Source organism: Acipenser ruthenus, chromosome 6, assembly GCF_902713425.1.
Source record: "Acipenser ruthenus chromosome 6, fAciRut3.2 maternal haplotype, whole genome shotgun sequence".
Taxonomy (NCBI): Eukaryota; Metazoa; Chordata; class Actinopteri; order Acipenseriformes; family Acipenseridae; genus Acipenser; species Acipenser ruthenus.
Window position 1 is genome coordinate 67,196,275 of NC_081194.1, and position 20,825 is coordinate 67,217,099.

A 20,825-nucleotide genomic window follows, 5' to 3' on the forward strand; every position below is an offset into this window, starting at 1 on the left:
CATACACTGTAAAATACAGTTCTAATAAAAATAGTTGTTACAGACAGTGACTGCTAATCTGATTGGCTGGATGTAACTAGGATATACGTTCACTGCCGACTCCACACAGTTTAAAACGATACACAAACTACAGTATGGATGAGGTTAAATATGCATGTTTAGATTTTTTTTAAAAATGTGAACCAGTGCCAAAAGATCACCTCATTCGAGAGCATGGTACATTTGGAAAAAACAACGTAGGATGGGGCAAGATGCCGTTTTTTTTTCAGTCACTACTGCCTTGAATATGCACAGACGGCATGTTATAGACTGTGCCTTTAAATGGGGGAATTCTGGGTACAGTGAGAGGGAGGGGTGTCTGTGTTGTCAGGGAAGTGCTCTGAGTTTTCTCTCTCTCCTGGCCGTGTTGTGAGTAAGACACGTGTTGCGCTTGTATTCTCTGGTAATAAACCGCAGATATTTTGTTCTAATTACTACAGTGGTCATTGTTTGTTGTTATAAGGTGCATCGCTATTATCATTATGCAAACTGTTCAGGGGTTTACCCCAGAGCTATATAAGTATATAAACTTGGAGTTCTGCTCTGGCCCTTGGGGCTTGTTAGTTTTGCAGGTCCCTAAAGCTGATTATAAGAAGATAATCAGAAAGGTAACAGGCAGTAGTTTAAAAATATATTTCATTCCTTTGGTAATCGCATGCATTACACCGTGTAACAATTTATTTATTTATTTTTTGGTTCCTGGGTAGTAAGTGTTATTTCCTAATTGCTTATGCCTCAAAAGTATAGAAAATGGCTATTATTCCCCACAAACTTTGCTTTTGTGACCAGGACAGTGATATTTTGAAATTTACCTATTTTCCAGAACATTCCAGATAGATTCAGTGCTGAGTAAACTTGGAGTAACTTCTAGAACTTTCTAGAACTTTCCAGTAATATAAATAGTAGTATAAATACAGGGGCCTTAAGCCAACCAGTTCAGTTTAGTTCCAGCTGCCTATGTGGATACATATCTGCATTTTTCTGAGATGGCATCAAGGTCATAGGAGACTTCAAAATGGTGGCATTCCTGATGGGTCTCCAAGGCGGTTTTACCAAGTTTCCCTGCTATCTTTGCCTTTGGGACAGCAGGGACACCAAGGCGCACTACCACAGGCGGGACTGGCCACAGCAGACCGAGTTCTCTGTGGGGAGGAACAACCTCAAGTGGGAGCCACTGGTGGACCCCCGGGAGGTGCTGATGCCACCACTGCACATCAAATTGGGCCTTATGAAACAATTTGTCAGAGCTCTAGATAAGGAGTCGGCAGCCTTCAAGTACCTTCAAGACTTCTTCCCTAAGCTGTCTGAGGCAAAGGTCAAAGCCGGTGTCTTCGTCGGACCACAGATAAAGAAGATCCTGGAGTGCAATGAATTCCCCAAGAAGCTCACTAGTAAGGAGAAAGCGGCTTGGAACAGCTTTGTCGCAGTGGTACGGGGCTTCCTGGGCAATCACAAGGCCGAAAACTATGTGGAGCTGGTTGAGACTCTGGTGAAGAACTACGGCACAATGGGCTGTAGGATGTCCATATCCTTGATGCTCATCTTGATAAATTCAAGGAGAACATGGGAGCGTACTCGGAGGAGCAAGGCGAGCGCTTCCACCAGGATATACTGGACTTTGAACGCCGCTACCAAGGACAGTATAACGAGAACATGATGGGAGACTACATTTGGGGGCTGATTCATGAAAGTGATTTCCAGTATAATCGTAAATCTCAAAAAACTACTCACTTCTAAATCTTTTGTAGTCATTTTTGTATTACTTTAGTATAAATACATGTTAATTTGGATTCATATGTTGTTTTTTTCTGACTTTATGTGAACGAAAAGACATAAATTTGCCCGTTTTCTCATTGGAAATAGGTAAATTTCAAAATATCACTGTCCTGGTCACAAAAGCAAAGTTTGTGGGGAATAATAGCCATTTTCTATACTTTTGAGGCATAAGCAATTAGGAAATAACACTTACTACCCAGGAACAAAAATTGTGTTACATAGTGTTATCAATGTTTTTAACATGGACGTTTTTCCCCATTCAACTCGTGACACTTTGTTCTTGTAACTTGTAAGGTATGAATAGTTAACAAATAGTGTTATTCAACATTGCCACGCTCTAACAAATGAAACTGTTAATCTTTATTTAAACCAATGGTTATAGTTTTCTATCTGGATGTTTTCAGGAAAAAAAATTAAAAAATACACCTTGGTTAATGAATATGAATCTATATTCATGTACGATATTAGAATGCATTTTAATATTAGCTATTTAATAAACTTATATGGGGACATGCATTTTGGTTACATTTTATTAATGTTTAAACCTTAGGCATTGACATACAGCTATGGTCAAATGGTTTGTACCACCCTATAGAATTAACACACTTTGCTTTATAACCTGCTGAATAATGTTACGTTAACATATTGAATGGCATACTGCTTTGCAGTTTTCCATATACGAAAGCAAATTTAAAAAATGTGACATTTCGAAATCTAACATGAAATACTGTAGCCTACTACTGTTATGGCTTCCGGTGACTTTTGCGATATATATATTATTTAATTGTCTCAATTTTAAAATTATAGCTGCTGCAAAACTTTGGCCATAGCTGTACTTAAAACTGAATCAGAACAGGAACGTATGAGCAGTGTACGGTTAATCTGCACTGCCTGTAATATTTTTATGAATCGCCCCACTCCCCAACTACCAAACAAAGTTAGGCGCCCCCCTACCTATATATATATATATATATATATATATATATATATATATATATATATATATATATATATATATATAAACATTGTTTAGGTTAACCTGTTAGAATTACAAACCCTATATAGTCCAATGTCTCCTAGAGCTCTCAGAATATTGGTGTCAATTAATACCAGGAGTAAACGCTTTGAAGTGCACCACAGTCTAATCATTCACTCTATTTCTGAAATGCAAAACGTAAAAAAAAGGTACAAACCTTACAAATGTTATCAAATCACACAGCGAGCGTGAATTAGCACTTTATGGAGGGACGCAATATTATAGAGTTTTTGTTGTTCCATCGGACATACTTACACGACGCAGCTGTACTTCCTGTTAACTTTCATTCACTTTGAGAAGAGAGTCGCTGTGGAAAATGGATTACGATTAAAAAACAGCAAAACCAATAGCAACATATCCACACTGTTGTCTTCTCTGGGTACTGTACACATACAGATATAGTTTCTCTATATTTATAAATCTGGTGTGAGCTGTCGTATTGTGAATGTTGTCTTTTTAACAAGATGATGCACTGGTATATAAACTTAAAACATATAGTACGTGTCACTACCATTGATATATTATTTATATTATAATTTTAAATAGTTCACGTTGTTGTAGTTTATTTTGCTGTACACGATGTAAACTGTTCTGAAACATTTTCTCTGTTTGTGTGTTGCAGATACTACATTCTGTATTTATAAACAGTCGTTTGGGAAATTAACGTAAGCACTACGTGAAAGGGTGGGAAATAGTCATTTCAGCAGAAATACCGTCTGTGTAGACTATGGACCTTGCTTGTTGATCTCCACTGTCAAGTACCCTTGCTTTTGTGGTTTTTGAAAAAAAAAAAAAAAGTAACGACTGTGGCATTTGGATTTCGGAAGTTTCTGATACGTTGACAGGTAAACTGAACTGCTATTCCTTTATTTATTTATTTATTTATTTATTTATTTTTAAACAGTGTGATTTAGCATTAATATTAAGTGTCCATACATACTATATGCGGTACATTACAATAAAATATAGCAGTGGTGTTTTTTATGATTTTTTTTTTTTTTTTAAGAGCATGTTGACACCACAACTAAAAGAACAAAACAGTCCGTTTTTAATAGCATGTATTGTATTATACTGTTAATGAAATGTGGTTAGTTTTCGAAGAAATTAGAACGTTATTATTAGGGCAGCAGTGTGGAGTAGTGGTTAGGGCGCTGGACTCTTGACCGGAGGGTTGTGGGTTCCATCCCAGGTGGGGGACACTGCTGTTGTACCTTTGAGCAAGGTACTTTACCTAGATTGCTCCAGTAAAAACCCAACTGTATAAATGGGTAATTGCATGTAAAAATAATGTGATGTCTTGTAATAATTGTAAGTCGCCCTGGATAAGGGTGTCTGCTAATAAATAATAATAATAACGTACTATACATAGGTCAGTAGAAGAACCCAAAAAAGTCCTGGAAGAACCGTGGTACCTCATGGGACATTGTCCTATTATCATCTTCAACATCGCCATCTTCATAACAGACCTTGTGCCACAGTTTTATTTTTTTTAAAATATTTTTATTAGTATACCGCATACTCAGTTTGCATATGATTTTGGAATATAAAATCCATATAAACCGAGTATTCTGAATATATGTCTTCCATATTTGACAAGTGGTTTATGCTAGTGGATTGCAGACTGCTAAAGCATTGTCCCAAAAGATGGTGCGACGGACATGCATGCTAAAGAAACAAATAACAAAAGCCATTTGTTTAGTTGGGATTTCTGCCCATGCACACCTATTAACCATGTTCAGTCAGTATTCAGTATGCATGTAAACACATCATTCTGGAGGAGTGGCATATTCCATATCATGTGAACAAAATATATGGAATAAATATTCCACACAGAGGGAGTTTCCATGTGTGGTTGTTTACACGTGAAGTGGCGATGTGTGTGCACGTTTGGGAGAACCGCTCCAGAGGATCAGGTTTGTGGCCAAAAATAATCTCCACGGAGAGGGATAGGATAAATCTAATTTACTCATGAGCATGACGTAAAACACGGGAAATCCACGCTCATTTTCACATGGAAACGTCCACTGCTCCCAATCCAGACAGCCTTGGGAACATACATGAAAGGTGTCTGGCACATATCTCTATAATCCTACTTCTCTGCTGGTTTTCAGCCATGGTGATCTGCAATAGCTGGGTTAGACAGTTTCATTATATACCTCAGGTTAATTATTTTCTTTTTTTCTTTTATTAATAAGTCGTTTGATAAATTAGTTGAAATATTATTAATTACTAACCACATGCCACCCCATCAAATGAAAAAGAATTTGGGCAAGAGCAGTAAAATTCATTATTAAACAACCAGGCACAAGGCATTTACAAATCACAGCTTTATTACATGAGGTTAACACTGTGCTTTAAAGTTTCACTCAAACAAGATGTCACCTGACAGCCATGGATTTCCATGTAAGATTCTCTCTGGTACCTGTTCTCTGTGCATGGAAACCACATTTTCCTGAGCTATCTGCGAAAACAGAACAAGGCTAATTTGCATATCTACCTCCTTTCCCTTCATTTGCATGGCGTCAGGTGAAAAGAGGGTCTTCTCGAGTAAAATAAACTGAGCCAATGGAAACCCGAAATATATAGGGTAATTTTTCATTTGGCTGGAGCACAATGAATACAAGGAAGTGCATGCAAGTCGGTTCATAACTGGTTATAGGGAGCAGAGAGTATTTGTACAGGGGAAATCTGTAACTGGATCCATGCACTCAGTGGGGTGCTGCAAAGCTATGTGCTTGGACCCCTACTGCTTATTATCTACATCAATGACTTAGATTGGGAGGAAACCAGCAAGCTTGTCAAATTTGCAGATGACACAAAGCTTGGGTGCAGAAACCTGCAAATGAAATATAATGTCAACAAATGTAAAGTGCTACATGCTGATAAATACAGAATGTGTCATGTAATAGACTCATCGCTGTAAGCAATCAGACTGAGCATGGAAGCAGTCAAAAAGGCAAACAGAATGCTTGGATATGTAGCCAAAAGTGTAGAGTATAAATCCAAGGATCTTATGATGAGATCTGGTCACCACAGCACCAAAGGGACATTGTAGCACTGGAGAGCAACCAGACTAATCCCAGGGCTTAAAGGCATGAGCTTGAGCTATGAAGATTTCTGTTCTAGAGTCTGTTCTAGATTAGCTGCGTGAAGGGTGTTTTATGCATTAGAAAAAATATGAATTACGTATGATTTTTAGATTTAATGCATAACAAATACCCATAGCAATTTTGCTGCGCATCTTGAGTTTGCATGTTATAAAGCTTCTTACACTTCATTGGTTTCTGACATCTCAGTTGTCAATTGTGAATATATTGCATGCGGTAGCTAGGGAAATGACGGGACAGCTTGTAGCCTGCCTGGAAATAGCCAGAAACACGTGACCAATAAATCCGTGTTTCCAATTTAAAAACAGTGTCGACTTAGACCCCCTCAACCTATCTGTCAACCGAATTTATGGAAGGTAAGCCTATATAGTAAATACAATATTCTGTGTTAGGAGAGAGTCTGGATACTTTATCATGCAAGCAAGCTGATCAATAAGGAATACAATATTTTAAAAATATAGTATGTGCATGCAGGCCTTTTATTAAGTATATTCCATCTGCACAGCATTGGAATAAAAACAAACTATTCTGTTTCTGTGTTTATTTGCTTCACAGCCATATTGTTTGTGGTCAATAAAGCAAATAAGAATAGTTGTTGTTTTTGTTTTTATCGTAAGACCAAGTTTTTGTACAGTACAGTAGAACCACAGAGTTACGAATACCTTGGGAATGGAGGTTGTTTGTAAGTCTGAAATGTCAGATTTCAACAATTGTAATAAATATGTACACCTGCTATCTACATCCTGAATCTGGAAAATAATGCAAGTATACAGCACAGCAATGCAATATTCATATTGTTCTGGTTGTAAAGTCTTTAAAACTGCTATAAATGGAAAAAGGCAACACTTAATTTACCATTAAAATTGTAACTGTAGCAAAAACACAGACACAAAAGTTCAGGAAAACATGGGTTAATGTAGTGCTTGTTTTTATTTCTAAACAAAATGGCTTGAAGAAAAAACAAACCTGTGTTTTTTTTAACTAAAATGTTCCTAGTAAAATGTGCATACTTGCTTCAAAATGTGCCTCACCTTTGTCTGGATATATTTGTTGGTACAGTAATTTTGCCTTCTTCATGACTAGCATTCGGCTTATGGAAGTGGATATATGTTGCATTGTATGCATGGTTGAGTGATTTCATACTTCCGGCTGAAAGTGGGGTGTTTGGGAGACAGGTAAGTTTGGTGTTTGTAACTGAGGTCTACTGTAGTTCAAAGTACAATTACAGTTAAAATGGAAAGTTGTAGTTAATGCATACCCCATACGTTACCATTAAAGTATGTACAGTATTGATTGAAGGTAATGTTACATTTTACTCACATAGTGTATAAATTGAAGAGTAAATTACTTAATGACCCAAAACCTTATCTGGAACGTTGGACATAGTTAACCCTAACCAGTACTTTAAGTGCAGCACAGAAACTAGGACCAGAGTACACAATTGGAAATTAAGCAGATAAAGATTTAGGACAGAGGGAAGGAGACACTTTTTCACACAGTGGTGAGGATGTGGAATGGGTTACCTAGTCATGTTGAGGCAGAATCACTTTGATCCTTTAAGACCCAACTTGACAGAGTTTTGAGATCAGTCAGCTACTAAGAACCAGACAAGCTTGGATGGGCCAAATGGCCTCCTTTCATTAGTACATTTTCTTATGTTTTTATGTTAAAGGAAGCTCTACAGGGTGGCATTTTCTCACAAAACCTTGGGGGTGGGGGGATATACAATAAAAAGAAAACATGCAGAATTTGCTTGTAAAGTAATTAAGGAAGGATTACTTTCAGAAAATAACATGTAAATCTATCTGTCTGGGTGAAAATATGAATTCAGTGCTAATGAATCACTTCAATAAAGACCTTCCTGTTAAAGCAAAATTGATTTGGAAGAATTTGCGCTCATCCTACGGACAGGCTTTATTAGAATGCGGTCTTGGAGCGAATACATTGTGGACACTGCAGTGCCCTAAAAAAAAAAAAATTCTATATTTTGAAGAATGGATTCATGAATTCCCATGAAGAGTGCTATTACATGACAGTGATACTCCTCGGTGGTATACATTTCCATTACAGGATTGTTTCTGATTACTTGCATATTGAGAATGAATGGTTTTGAGCCTATGAATTCATAAATAGGATATAGTTACCCGAAAAAATCTCTGAAGTGGAAGTAAACTGGAAAGCATTGCATTCTTGTGACTCTGAATTGTAGGTAACTATGTTAACCGATCAGATGCTGTGAGTACAGTAAGGTCATAAAACATAGGTTAGTTTTAGACAATCCTTCTTTGAAAATGTGGTTGGCTTGGTGGGTTGTTGTATTTGTTTTTTTTTTTTACTGAAATCAGTCTGATTGGTTTTAAACAGAATTTTAATTTTAGATTGCTAATAATTACTGGCAGTGAATGTTCTGAAACAAATAATTACTATTGGTCTGCTAGCAGACACAGTTTTATGTTCAGTATTCAAACCTAAACGTTTTTTTTCTGTTTTGTGTGTTTTTATAAAACATAGTATACAGTAACATTGAAAGGTGCACGTTTGTCAGTATTAGTATTAATGAAACAAATAATGGCCACATGATGATTGCAGTACTGCAGCACTTTTTTTTTTTTTTTTAGGTTCCAATATGGGAATGCCCAGTGGAGGTGAATGGTCGGAGGGCCTTGAGGAACACATCTACTGCTGTAGTGCAGCGACTGAAGTGCTGAAGTTTGGGCAACTTGATCTACGTCACACCAGCGACTGTGAAAGCTCTGCAAATGTGCTTTTCCTAATTATACCAGGTATCTCACAATTACTATCGCAGTTGACAACTTGACAAAATAGAATGACACAGACACTGTACATCTAGCCAAGAACACAAATCTGGTAGGGGTAGACTTGTTAGAAGGCATCTCATATGCAGACATGCTAAAATAATTGAATCTATTCAGTCTTGAACAAAGAAGACTATGCTGCGATCTTATTCAAGCATTCAAAATTATAAAAAGGTATTGACAGTGTCGATCCAGGGGACTTTTTCGACCTGAAAAAAGAAACAAGGACCAGGGGTCAAAAATGGAGATTAGATAAAGGGGCATTCAGAACAGAAAATAGGAGGCACTTTTTTACACAGAGAATTGTGGGAGTCTGGAACCGACTACCCAGTAATGTTGTTGAAGCCGACACCCTGGGATCCTTCAAGAAGCTGCTTGATGATTCTGGGATCAATCAGCTACTAACAACCAAACGAGCAAGGTGGGCTGAATGGCCTCCCCCCGTTTGTAACCTTTCTTATGTTCTTAAGTTATTAAAATGCTAACAAGATCATGCTTGAAATTGTGACTTTAAGTTAAGTTATCATGATTCTGAGAGCTCTATTGAGGCCACAAAAAAAAAAAAAAAATACTTTATATAGTTAGCTTGAAATCTGCAACTTTTTAAGAGCTGAGAACAATTAAAAAGGTCATTGTGACAGGAATGACAGAGGTTTGAGACTCAGAGACAGTTTAAACGTTCAAAATAAAGCTTTTTAATAAACAAAAATACAAAATAAATCGGCACAAGGGCCAAACAAAAAGGTTTCAAAACACAAAATAATAAACACAAAACAAAACTTACAAATAAGGCTTCCAGGCTGGGCGTTGCCTTCACTGGTTCGCAAAACTAACAACACAGCACACACAAAAACACTCTACTCCTTCTAGAACTCTCTCTAGCTAGGGCCTCTCCCCTGGCTTTTATCCCCTGTGGCTGGAGCCCAATTAATCAATAATTGCTGATTATTCAATTAGGGCTCCAGCCACATTCTCACATGTTTTCCTGGCAGGGAGGAATTTAACCCCCTCCCTGCCAGTCCCAACCATGTTCATAAAGACGGGGCAGTCCCCCGTCACATATCCCCCCCCTTGTGCCAAGCACAACATGGCCTAAATGGCCACCTCCCCCCTCAGTCTCAGTCCCAGAAGAGGGGGAAGCACAGTGTCCATGGGGGTGGCCATGGTGGGAGATCCGGCACCCCCCAATTCTTCGTGGCCGGCAGCTCCCTCTTCCGGGGCTCCGGCCACACACTATCCTGCCGTGAAAGTGCAGCTGGGGGAGCTGGTCTCCTGACCTCCCCCCCCTCTTCATGGCCGGCAACTCCCCTCCGTGGGGCTCCGACCACAGTGTAGCGACCCCAGGCGAAGCAGGATCCCTGGCAACCCCAGGCGAACAGTCTAAAAAAATGTGTTAATACTCCTTGCTGAATGACACTTCTGCTCTTTATAAATATGTTTTGTTGGTATGGGTCTTTACCTTGTGGCTTTAAAAGGTGTTGATAGATACTGGGGACAAAAAAAATTCTCATAGCTAAACCTACGCTACTTGTTATGATAACAGCTTACTTCACCAGAATCTGTCAGATATATTTTAAACAAAGATGGCCTTAGGGTAAGTTCTGTTGACCTTAAAGAGTAAGTAGTGGGGTACCGAAAAATATAGCGTTCTACGTTCCCATGTGTTGCTACAACTGTTTAAATAATGTACCTGTAATTTTTTTTTTCATTGTTAACATCCTGACAACTTTTTACACTATAACTTTAGTCTGTTTCAAAGCTCTTTTAAAAATGGCTGCTCTAGTGCATTGGGATTTGAGATCTGTCCTCCAAATCACTGCATTATGTTCCGTAATACCTCATGGATCATTATTGCTGTATTACCTGTTTGACAATGTAGGCAATAATCCTTACACTATCAGTGAAACCGTTTTAATATGTGTGTGTGTGGGTATATACAAAGTTTCCGCACCACTGATTTAGAGGACACAGATCTCAAGACCCAGTGCACTAGAGCAGCCGTTATAAGTTATAAGTGTAAAAAGTTGTCAGGATGTTAACAATGAAAATAAAAACTACAGGTACATTATTTAACACTAGAAGACTGCATTTGTACACATACTTAGAACAACCTGAGTGGTCAATTTGACTGGTGTATTAAAAACAGCATAACTATTATAATGAAAGAACAAACAATTGAATGTAAGTTGTAGTTTTATTCAGGAACGTCATATAAAGCATCTATGCAACCGAAACATTGTAAATAAACGGACATTTGAACAGAAATGTGTTTATATACAGACATATTACATAAAGCGCAACCTCAAAAAATAACAAATATTTGTAAATAAATGTGTGTATACAGGTATATCATGTACATACATAACTGTACAACTAAAACGATATAAGTATCAAAAAAATTTAAAATAATTATGTTTATATTGCCTACATAACAAAGCACATATACGCAACCGAAGCTATGCATTTATACACAGACATACTAGAATCGAAATGACATGAATAAATAAACATTTGAACAGAATGGGCTTAATTTACAATTGTTTACAAAGTCTCAAGTAATGGCACAAATCACACAGATTCTATGCTTTTCAACATATGCAGTGCACTTACTGCAGACTGTCTTTGTGCATTTGGCACAGCTATCAACAGTAACCAAGGCTTCTGGTACCAAATGCTCCACGGGCATATACTAGTGCAATGAAAGCTTCTAATTCCCCCAAGGGCATTGACCAGGAATCATCTTGTAGTTGTCGGTGGGCTTCTGCTTCAGTGCAACGTTGTATCAGGTGAGGCATAGTATGCATGTCAATCAATAGGCGAAAAGCACTCAATGCAGCAGTGTGGAGTAGTGGTTAGGGCTCTGGACTCTGGACTCTTGACCGGAGGGTCGTGGGTTCAATCCCCGGTCGGGGACACTGCTGTTGTACCCTTGAGCAAGGTACTTTACCTAGATTGCTCCAGTAAAAACCCAACTGTATAAATGGGTAATTGTATGTAAAAATAATGTGATATCTTGTAACAATTGTAAGTCGCCCTGGATAAGGGTGTCTGCTAAGAAATAAATAATAATAATCAATGTTGCGTTTTGCATATGCCATGGGCCCTAGAACTTCCCTCAAAATGTTATGTTCACCCCTTCTACCTGCAGCCAGGGCCAGATTAAGTTTAATGGGGGTCCAGGGCTGTTATCGTTTTGGGGGCCGCTCTTTGCATATTAATTTGCTTCCCTTTACTGTTTTAGTACCAACACACTCAATTAACATTAATGTCAGATTATTCTGTCTTACTTCATCCATATTTTACCTGATTCGATGTTTGAATTAGCTCCAGTTTTGAAAATGAGCATTGGCCACAGCGTTAGTTACTGGCAGTTTCAAATACAAAATTGGAAATGCAAACTGCAGACTCTTTTGTCGTAATAGCAAGTTATCTGGAAATGTGTTATCTTACGATAATGTATCTTTATAATAGGTTTGTAGTAAATATATATGCAGCCATAAAATGTTTAGCAACTATTATTATTTATTATTATTATTATTATTATTATTATTATTATTATTATTATTATTATTATTATTATTATTATTATTATTATTTATTTCTTAGCCGACACCCTTAATACAAGGATAGTACACAGCGCTTTCTTATGTAATGTTGTTTTTTTATTATTATTTGTGTCGGCAGAATCAGCAGAGCTGCACACACAGGAACGACAAATTTTTTTATTATTTATTTATTTATTTATTTATTTATTTATTTATTTATTATTTTTATTATTTTTTGGGGGGGCCAAATGAGGCAGGCTGTGTTTAAAGACAACCTAAAAACTTCATGGAAACCCGGTTTAAGAAAGCTGTACGATGTCAGTAAGTCGCACAAGGCCAAATTGGAACTCGGGCACAAACATAGCCTCCCGTATTTTAATATGAATTAGTTTATTTGCATTTGGAATGAGAATTGCTCAGTCTAAAAGAAAACTACATGGAAACACACACAAACTGAAACTTCTACCAAAATAGAGTGAGAAAAAGGTGAGACTTAATTTTTGTTTTCCATGGAGATTGCCCCACACTAATCCATATAAACCTATGTCGTTTCATCCTGTTGATTTCTCTCTAATGTATTTTCCGAAGTACTGGTACCTTCACATACACTTGTTGGTATTGTATTAAAATAGCGTGTCAGCATTTGGTGTTTTGTTTCACATATCTTCCTCACGACAGTACTTGTTGTGTTTCTGCTTTTCAGCAACGCTGTCATACTTCCTAGGTTCTGCTTTGCCAGACATTTACCGGTTCTGATCTGCGTCACGCCGCAGCACACCTGATAAAAGTGGCACGTGACTTGATTGCAGGTCAAGTCATATGATCAGGCAGTCCCTGCTCCTCCAACGCAATACGGCTTGGTAAAAACATACCTGTTGTTCCGATACATACAGTCACACGATACTTATTCATTTTTTAGATATTGTGTTATAAATTATGTATATATATATTTTGGGGCCCCTCAAAATCTGAGGCCCTTGGCTGCAGCCCCTAAAGTCCCTGTGTTAATCCGGCCCTGCCTGCAGCCTCAACATCAGGAGTTATAGTGTTCCAAATAGTGCCAACATTACCAGCTTCTTGAGTGCCAGGTGGTGCTGGCACTACCGCTGGAGAAGTGGCTGTCTGAGTAGCGGCCAGCCAGACCACACCCCACCCCACATTCCATTGAAATACATACTTCCGTGTGTGGGCTAGGAAGGAAGTGGGGGTGGAGCTTGTATACTAAAATAATATTATTGCAGGCTGTACATAAAAACAAACCAAAAAGAATGTACTGTTTTGTAATACGAGTCAAAATGACCCGTCTGGCGGTTCTACGTAGAAATACTTTTTGCAAATCTGCCACTCAAACGCTGTCAGGATATTTAATACATATATTTAAGAAAAAAAAAAATTATACCCAAATCTCGCCCTCACTATGGGGGTGGGGGGGGCTACTTTTACATGAGGTCGACTTTTACTCGAGCAAATACAGTACTCTAAGCAAGTGTTAAGGCTGTGTATACATTTGATGATCTATACACCTGACCAACAAATGAAAGGTGTTTATATAATACATGAGCAGAAATCCCCACTGTGGTCCACTGAATAGCTGGGGTATTGTTTGTTCTGGTATGAGTGGTGAAGCTCATGCATCATGTGTTGTCACAAAAGCACAATGTGGCACAATATTAGTGTTCAGTTAAGTTTTTGTTGATTTTATTATATTGAACAAGATATTTGATTATTATTGCCTATTCAACATGTATTTCAGAATAGGCTATGTTTCTACTTGGAGATACTTAATAATTGTGCATCTTTCCCTGTTGTCATTCTTAAGTGTAAGGTCAATACTGTACCAATTTTTAAAGCTCCATGTGATCATTAGAAACCGGCGGTAAAAAAAATTAAAACTCCTTCCACCTGCTGTTCTTAAGAACATTTGTGATCAACTGATGTGCTTATAAAAATGTTTCACTTTAAAACTTACCTCTGCCAAGTACAAGCTAATAAAGAATTCTTGCACAGTTTTTGCACAGTGGCAGTATGTCTTCAGGAAATTGTATAGTTAGGATGAGTGAGGTTTTGTGAGTAGGCTTCCATTGGGTCTACCTGTCCTATCCCTGACTGTAGGTGGTGTCCAACTCCAGCAGAAGTTAAACCAGCTCAGCCACTTTCCTCTTTATTGCATGGGTACAAGAACATTTCAAAGGCGCTGATTATCCCTCTCAGCACGGTGAAGTCCATCATTAAGAAGTGGAAGATGCATCATACCTCCCAGACACTACCCAGATCAGGTCACCCTCCCAAACTGAGCAGCCAGGCAAGCAGGAAACTGGTTCGGGATGTCACTCTGAAGCCAACAATGACCTTGAGAGATCTGCAAAGTTCTGTGTCTGAGATTGGAGTCAGTGTTCATATATCAACAATAAGCCAGTCCCTACACAATACTGGCCTGTATGGATGGGTGGCAAGAAAGTAGCCATTACTCAAAAAGCCTCATCTTAAAGCACATATGGAGTTTATGAAAAAGCATGTAGATGATACTGCAGACATGTGGAAAAAGGTTTTGTGGTCAAAAATTTAACTTTTCGGTCTAAATTCCAAGCGTTACATCTAGCGAAAGCCCAACACTGCACATCACCCAGTCAACACCATCCCAACTGTCAAGCATAGTGGTGGCAGCATCATGTTATTGGGATGCTTCTCTTCATCAGGGACTGGGAATGGATGGTGCAAAGTACAGGCGAATCCTTGAGGAAAACCTGTTTAAGTCAGCCAAGACTCTGAAACTGGGGAGGAAATTCACATTTCAGCAGGACAATGACCCGAAGCACAAAGCCAAAGCCACACTGGAGTGGCTGAACAAGAAAAGAATTAGTGTTCTTGAGTGGCCCAGTCAAAGTCCTGCCTTGAATCCAATAGAAATTTTATGACGAGACTTGAAGATTGCAGTCCATCGACAATCCCCAACAAACTTATCAGAACTGGAGCAATTTTCCCATGAAGAATGGGCAAAAATCTCACCATCCTACTGTGCAAAGCTAGTAGAGACCTATCCAAAAAGACTCATAGCAGTAATTGCTGCAAAAGGTGCTTCTACCAAGTACTGACTTAAGGGGCTGAATACTTATGCAACCAGTACATTTCATTTTGTACATTTTCTTTGCAAGTTTTGCGGACATTTAACCTCCTCCTCATATAACAGTGTTCAGTTTAACCACTACAGCTTTGAAAAAAAAAGTTAGTTTGAAAAACTGTGCATAAATTATTTGTAATTCAACAAAATGTGACATTATTGGTAGGGGGTGAATACTTCTGCAAACCACTGTATACATATATGAAGGGCTCCAGACTGCGAAAATGCTAGCTTCTAAAAAGACTAGCGATATCACTAAAAGTGCTTTTTGTCTGTGCAATACGTATGAGTGCACTGTGATTAAGGCTACGATTTTGGTACTGTAATATTTAGTACATTTCACAGGACGAGATGCGGCAAAAAAACAAGAATTCATGGAAATGTCACCAAATTTACTAGTTTTAGCTACATCAACATACACAACAATTTTTAAGTAGTACACCAAAACCAATAATATAAAGACTATTGCAAATAGTGAAGCTGCACAGTTTTTATAGCTGTCTGCGCCTGACGTATCGCATTCATCTGCGGCAGAAGTATGAACCTGGCTTTAGAGTTTTCCATGATTTGTTCATCTCACTCACAATTCTTTTGTATTTTAGATGTCACCTATTTACATGCTTGCTCGCTCAGCTATCTCATTCGCTGACCTACATAGCTACATGTAAATGCTGCACTCATACGCAACCAAACAATTTACAGATACCTGCAGATTATTATTTTCAGTGCAAGTCATACTGCATTTTTATAGAAATAAAGGCAGCGCCTAATCAAATGTTTTTACATCAATTTCCAAGATTTCACGGATCTTACTCAAATTCACGATTTCTGTGACCTCATTGACAAAATTGTAGGCTTAGCTATGATGTCAGTGCACGTCTTTTAAGCTAGTGTGAGAAGGTCGATCTGATCGAATATGAAAGACTCAATGTCAGTGTGAGGAATATGGAGCAGAACTGAGACACAGGGACAAAAAATACTGAACTGAAGTGCTGTATTAAGGTAGTGTACAGAAAAAAATGGTAAAGTGCCTGAACTTGGAAACATTTGTGTGTTTAAGAAAGTTTAATAATAAGGGTCTTGAGAACAAAAGGGTTGAGAATTCAACAAAAAAACAAAAAAAACAATAGGGAATTAAAAAGGTTACCATAGCAAGCAGATAAAGGTTTGTTTGTGAACTGCATCCTCCAGTAAACTAAAATATTGTGGCAAACCTCGGTTCCCACAAGCAGGGGCTTCTCACAGGCACAGGCTGGACGTGAACCCGGGACCTCCCGCTTTGAAGCATAGCGCCGATACCGATGTACAAAAGAGCCGGGCTCCCTTGCAGGAGCAGATATAGGCCTTTTGTCTTCATGTTTTAGATTGCGTCACCTACCAGTCCTGAGCCCTAGCCCTGTGCATGCCACACTATCTTAGTTTGTCTGCTGCATCTAGCACTAGTAGTACTACAAAGTCTGCATCTACGGTAGAGAAAGTGTTGAAAATCGAGACTTTGTGGAAGATAATTTAATAATTGTGCCGCTGTTTTCCAATTCAGACGATGTACCTCCACAGCCAAGAAAGCAAGCACAGCATTTTAAGAGTTTGTGGCTTCAGGAATTTCCCTGGTTATGTTACAGTAATGAAAAACAAAAAATGTATTGCACTAAAGCAGGGCCAGCTGTTGCACGGAAAACAGATTTTATTTCTGGAACTGACCATTTTAAGAAAGAAAAAACAAAATAAAAGCATAAAAATGCTAGGGACTGCGTTATTGCAAAGTGTACGCCAACCCAGACACTGATAGTCATAGCAATGGTACATGCTACTGAAGTGAATGCAGAAAAAATTTACAGGGAATTCAATTCAATGCAGCTTACATGATTGCAGTAGAACAACTGCCATTCACTAGATTTCACTCTCAGATTGTGCTAATGTGAAAGAATGGTTTGGAAGTATCTAAAATATATGACAGTGATACAGCATGTGCTGAGTTCATTGCAGTCATTGCTGATGAAATAAGAGATGCTTTACAGAAAGATAATGTAATGGTGTACTGTATGTTTCTGCAGGTGTGGTAGTGAATCGTCTGGTAGGTTTAGCTAAATTAGTACACTGTCATGCACAAGGAATCTAAACACACCCAAGAATTTGCTTGGAAATGTTGACAATGAATTTTCAGATTGGTGTCAAGACCAACTTAGTGAATTTGGAGCTGATGGTGGCAATGCCAATATGGGTGCTGGGGGGGGGGGTAGGTGCTCTCTTGAAAAGTGAGATTGGACAGCATATTCATTCCATTGCTTGCACCATAGACTTGAATGGGCAATGTTAAGTACTCAAAGACCAGTTTCAATGATTGAGAAAGTATGTGACCTTATGCAGTTGGTGTGGAAAGCATACCATTTCAGTCCTAAAAGTAAGCATGTTGAAAGCAATTGGTGCTGAGTTAGGCTATACAATTAGGACACCTTTGACTGCAAAGATACAGCGCTGCAGCCTCACGTTTATTATGGAAAAGCCATTAAAAAATTGCAAACTAGAGAAATGTTTGCATCGTGGATTCCCAATCAGCCTGCTTCAGCGCTATTTCCAGGCACAGCCCCAGGATCAGTCCCAATTCCTGCCCCAACTTCTGCCCAAACCCAGTTTAATAAGCTCCACCTCCAACAGCTTTAATGCAGTATAGACCGTTGTCACTGTGGAGAGGGTGGACGAGAAGGGAACATTATGTAAATAGTTGTTTGTGTACTGTTTTGTTGGTGCAAGGGGTGTATTGTGTTGTATTACTACAAGCGTTATTGTGTGTGTTTTACCTATTCCCCCTGTCAACGGGACCTCTCTCTCACCTGGGTGTGTGGTGACTTCGCCTGCCATTTCTCTGTCTCCTGGGTGTGTGGCGACTTCACTCTTTCTTTGGCGTGTGTTGTCTTTGCTGGCTTGTTCTGCAGTCTATGTGAGTGAGTGGTGTTGTGAATAGGCCGCCTCTGTCTTGTGTGGGATTGGGTGGGAGAACAGCAAGAGGGATAAGGACAGGGTTACTGCTAACATATTAGCTTTTGATGTAGATATAAAATTCGCTCGCATCTCACGTGTCGTTTGCTTCCAGTGTAGATCCTCCTTAAGGCAAAAAGTGCGTCTGGAGCCCTGTATATGTATGCCATAGGACAGTAGTAGTATTGTCTCAGAAATTTAAAGTTTGCAGAAAAAAAAAATGTTGTAGGATTTCTTGGATAATTAATTAATATTATTTATTTGTGAGCATTTTTGGAAGTGCCTTTCCATTACAGGAGTAGTGGATAGGTTTTTTTCATTACTGCCTTGCGAGAAAGGAGTTTATTTTCTAATGGAGCTGGTTATCCCAATTACAGAAAATGTTACCCATGGTAATATCCAGAGAAAAGTGCTTCAATCTTTTTTGCCACTTGGTAAAAAGAAAGTGGTTTGGTTTAAAAATAGAAACGATGTAATACTACAGCATTCCTGCTTTCTGACATAATTGTTTTTCCCCCAAAGTATCTGGTTTTGGAAGTCAGAGGGTGTATGTGTGTGTGTGTATATATATATATATATATATATATAAAAGTCTCTGATGATCACATTATGCTTGTGGTATTTAAAATTAGGTGCTTTTTAAATGTATTTGAGATGTAGAAAATGTTCCCTTTATAGATGCGTGGCTTTTATAAATAGATGGTCTGTAATGATCATTTCACTCTACTCTGTACTTTTCATTTCTCTGTCATTTTTAATCAAAAGAGTTTCGGCTCTGGAATAGCAGATGCATTTCCACTAACATGGTAATATAAGGTGGTTTACAGATTTAGTTTAATGTGCCCAAATTGCCTCTGTATCTATCTGGTTAATGTTTGATCTGCTGTGTGCTCTTTGAATAGCTGAGATGAGAATTTAGTGCATTAACCATGTTTTTTAATCCTTTTTTGTATGCATTTGATTTTTTTGTGTTTTTTTTTAAAGCATTACCATATGAAAGAGTGTTGTTCTTTGTAAATTTACTGAGTCAAGCCTCGTCATCCCCTCTATAATGTCACCCCTCCTGTCTTCTAAATGAGACCTTTATTCGTAATGTAGGTTTCTAGTAATGCATTTATTTATAGAACCCCATCTGCTTTTTTGGTATGATTTAACGATAATCTCTCTATGGTCACAAATGTATTCAAAGTTAATTTTACCACTTTTATTGAACTTAGTGCTGGGACAAATACCAGAATATTCGAACAAATATTATGTGAGGTTAATATATATATAAAAAACACAGGATGAACACAGCAGCTCTTGAGCCTTTACTAAAAGTTTTAGACAGCAAAAAGTAAAAAAAAAACAGATTATGCTCGTGTACACATAGCGATCTCTATGGAAAGACACCTGGGACAAAAATGTGTTGTGCTGCTTTAGAGCGAGCCAGAATCTCATGGGACAGAAAAAAAGGCAAGCATGTCATTCTGAAATGCCTTGCTTAAACAGTGTCCAACTTGCTGAAAATGTTGTGTATTGATTTTTATATAGACTATATATATATATTATATATTTTTGGGGGTGGCTTGCCATGTACCCGCATGGACCTCTCAGAATACATTTCCCACCATCCTCCTGCTCACTGGTAAATCCATCTCAGTTACATATGTGAGCAGGAGGATGATGGGAAATGTAGTTCTGAGAGGTCCATGCAGGTACATGGGAAGCCATCTTGAGGCAGGGAATGCAATTTAAAAGTTTAAAAAAGTGGTCAAAATGTAAAAAAAAAAAATATTAAACAATACACACACCTTACGTAAACAGTTGTAGCAACACATGGGAACATTTAACACATTAAAATAAAAAGGTCCTTATGTACCCTTTAAGTAATTGGCAGAATTGACGTGCCAGAAGAGGACTGATAGCAATAACTTGACTGAATACTATGTTGAGGCTGTTCTTAGCAGATCTGTACAATCAAAACAATTTCTTGCCCTGTATAACTGTAAGCTTTTAAATCTGCATAATAACCTGGTGTGGATTTTGTTACATGCAGCAATTATATAGTTTTTTGTAAAACCTGCAAAAACACAGCATTGGAAATTGTGCATAATCTGTTGAAAGAACAGTTGCCTATCAGGCCTAATATTGACACCATAAACATGTTAAATTAGTATTAGTGATCCAGCTGCTTATTATTTAAAACAACCTGCTGTTTAAGGCATGTACAAGCTTTCCAACTGTTTTGCTGTACGCAGCTGTATTTAATAGCCCTAAGTACCATATTGTTTTATAACCCTTGACTATTACAAAGCTCTTTTTTTTTTCTTGCAAAATATATCCATGTGTCATTTTTTAATCAGTTATGTTGTCTCAAGATTTATGTCTTTAATAACAATTGAGAGTAATGCTGGCTTGCTATAGATGCTC

The 20,825-nt window shown here is 38.1% G+C and overlaps 1 protein-coding gene across 1 annotated transcript in view; it reads left to right on the top strand.

Annotated features, from left to right (window-relative positions):
• Window positions 1–3,100: 3,100 nt before the first annotated feature.
• Window positions 3,101–20,825, top strand: part of ldah (lipid droplet associated hydrolase) — a 111,649-nt gene continuing 93,924 nt past the window's right edge. The window contains exons 1-2 of the mRNA XM_059025717.1: window positions 3,101–3,230; window positions 8,577–8,741. Coding sequence (XP_058881700.1) covers window positions 8,585–8,741 — 157 coding nt within the window. The 5' untranslated portion in view covers window positions 3,101–3,230; window positions 8,577–8,584. The remainder of the gene's footprint in view (window positions 3,231–8,576; window positions 8,742–20,825) is intronic.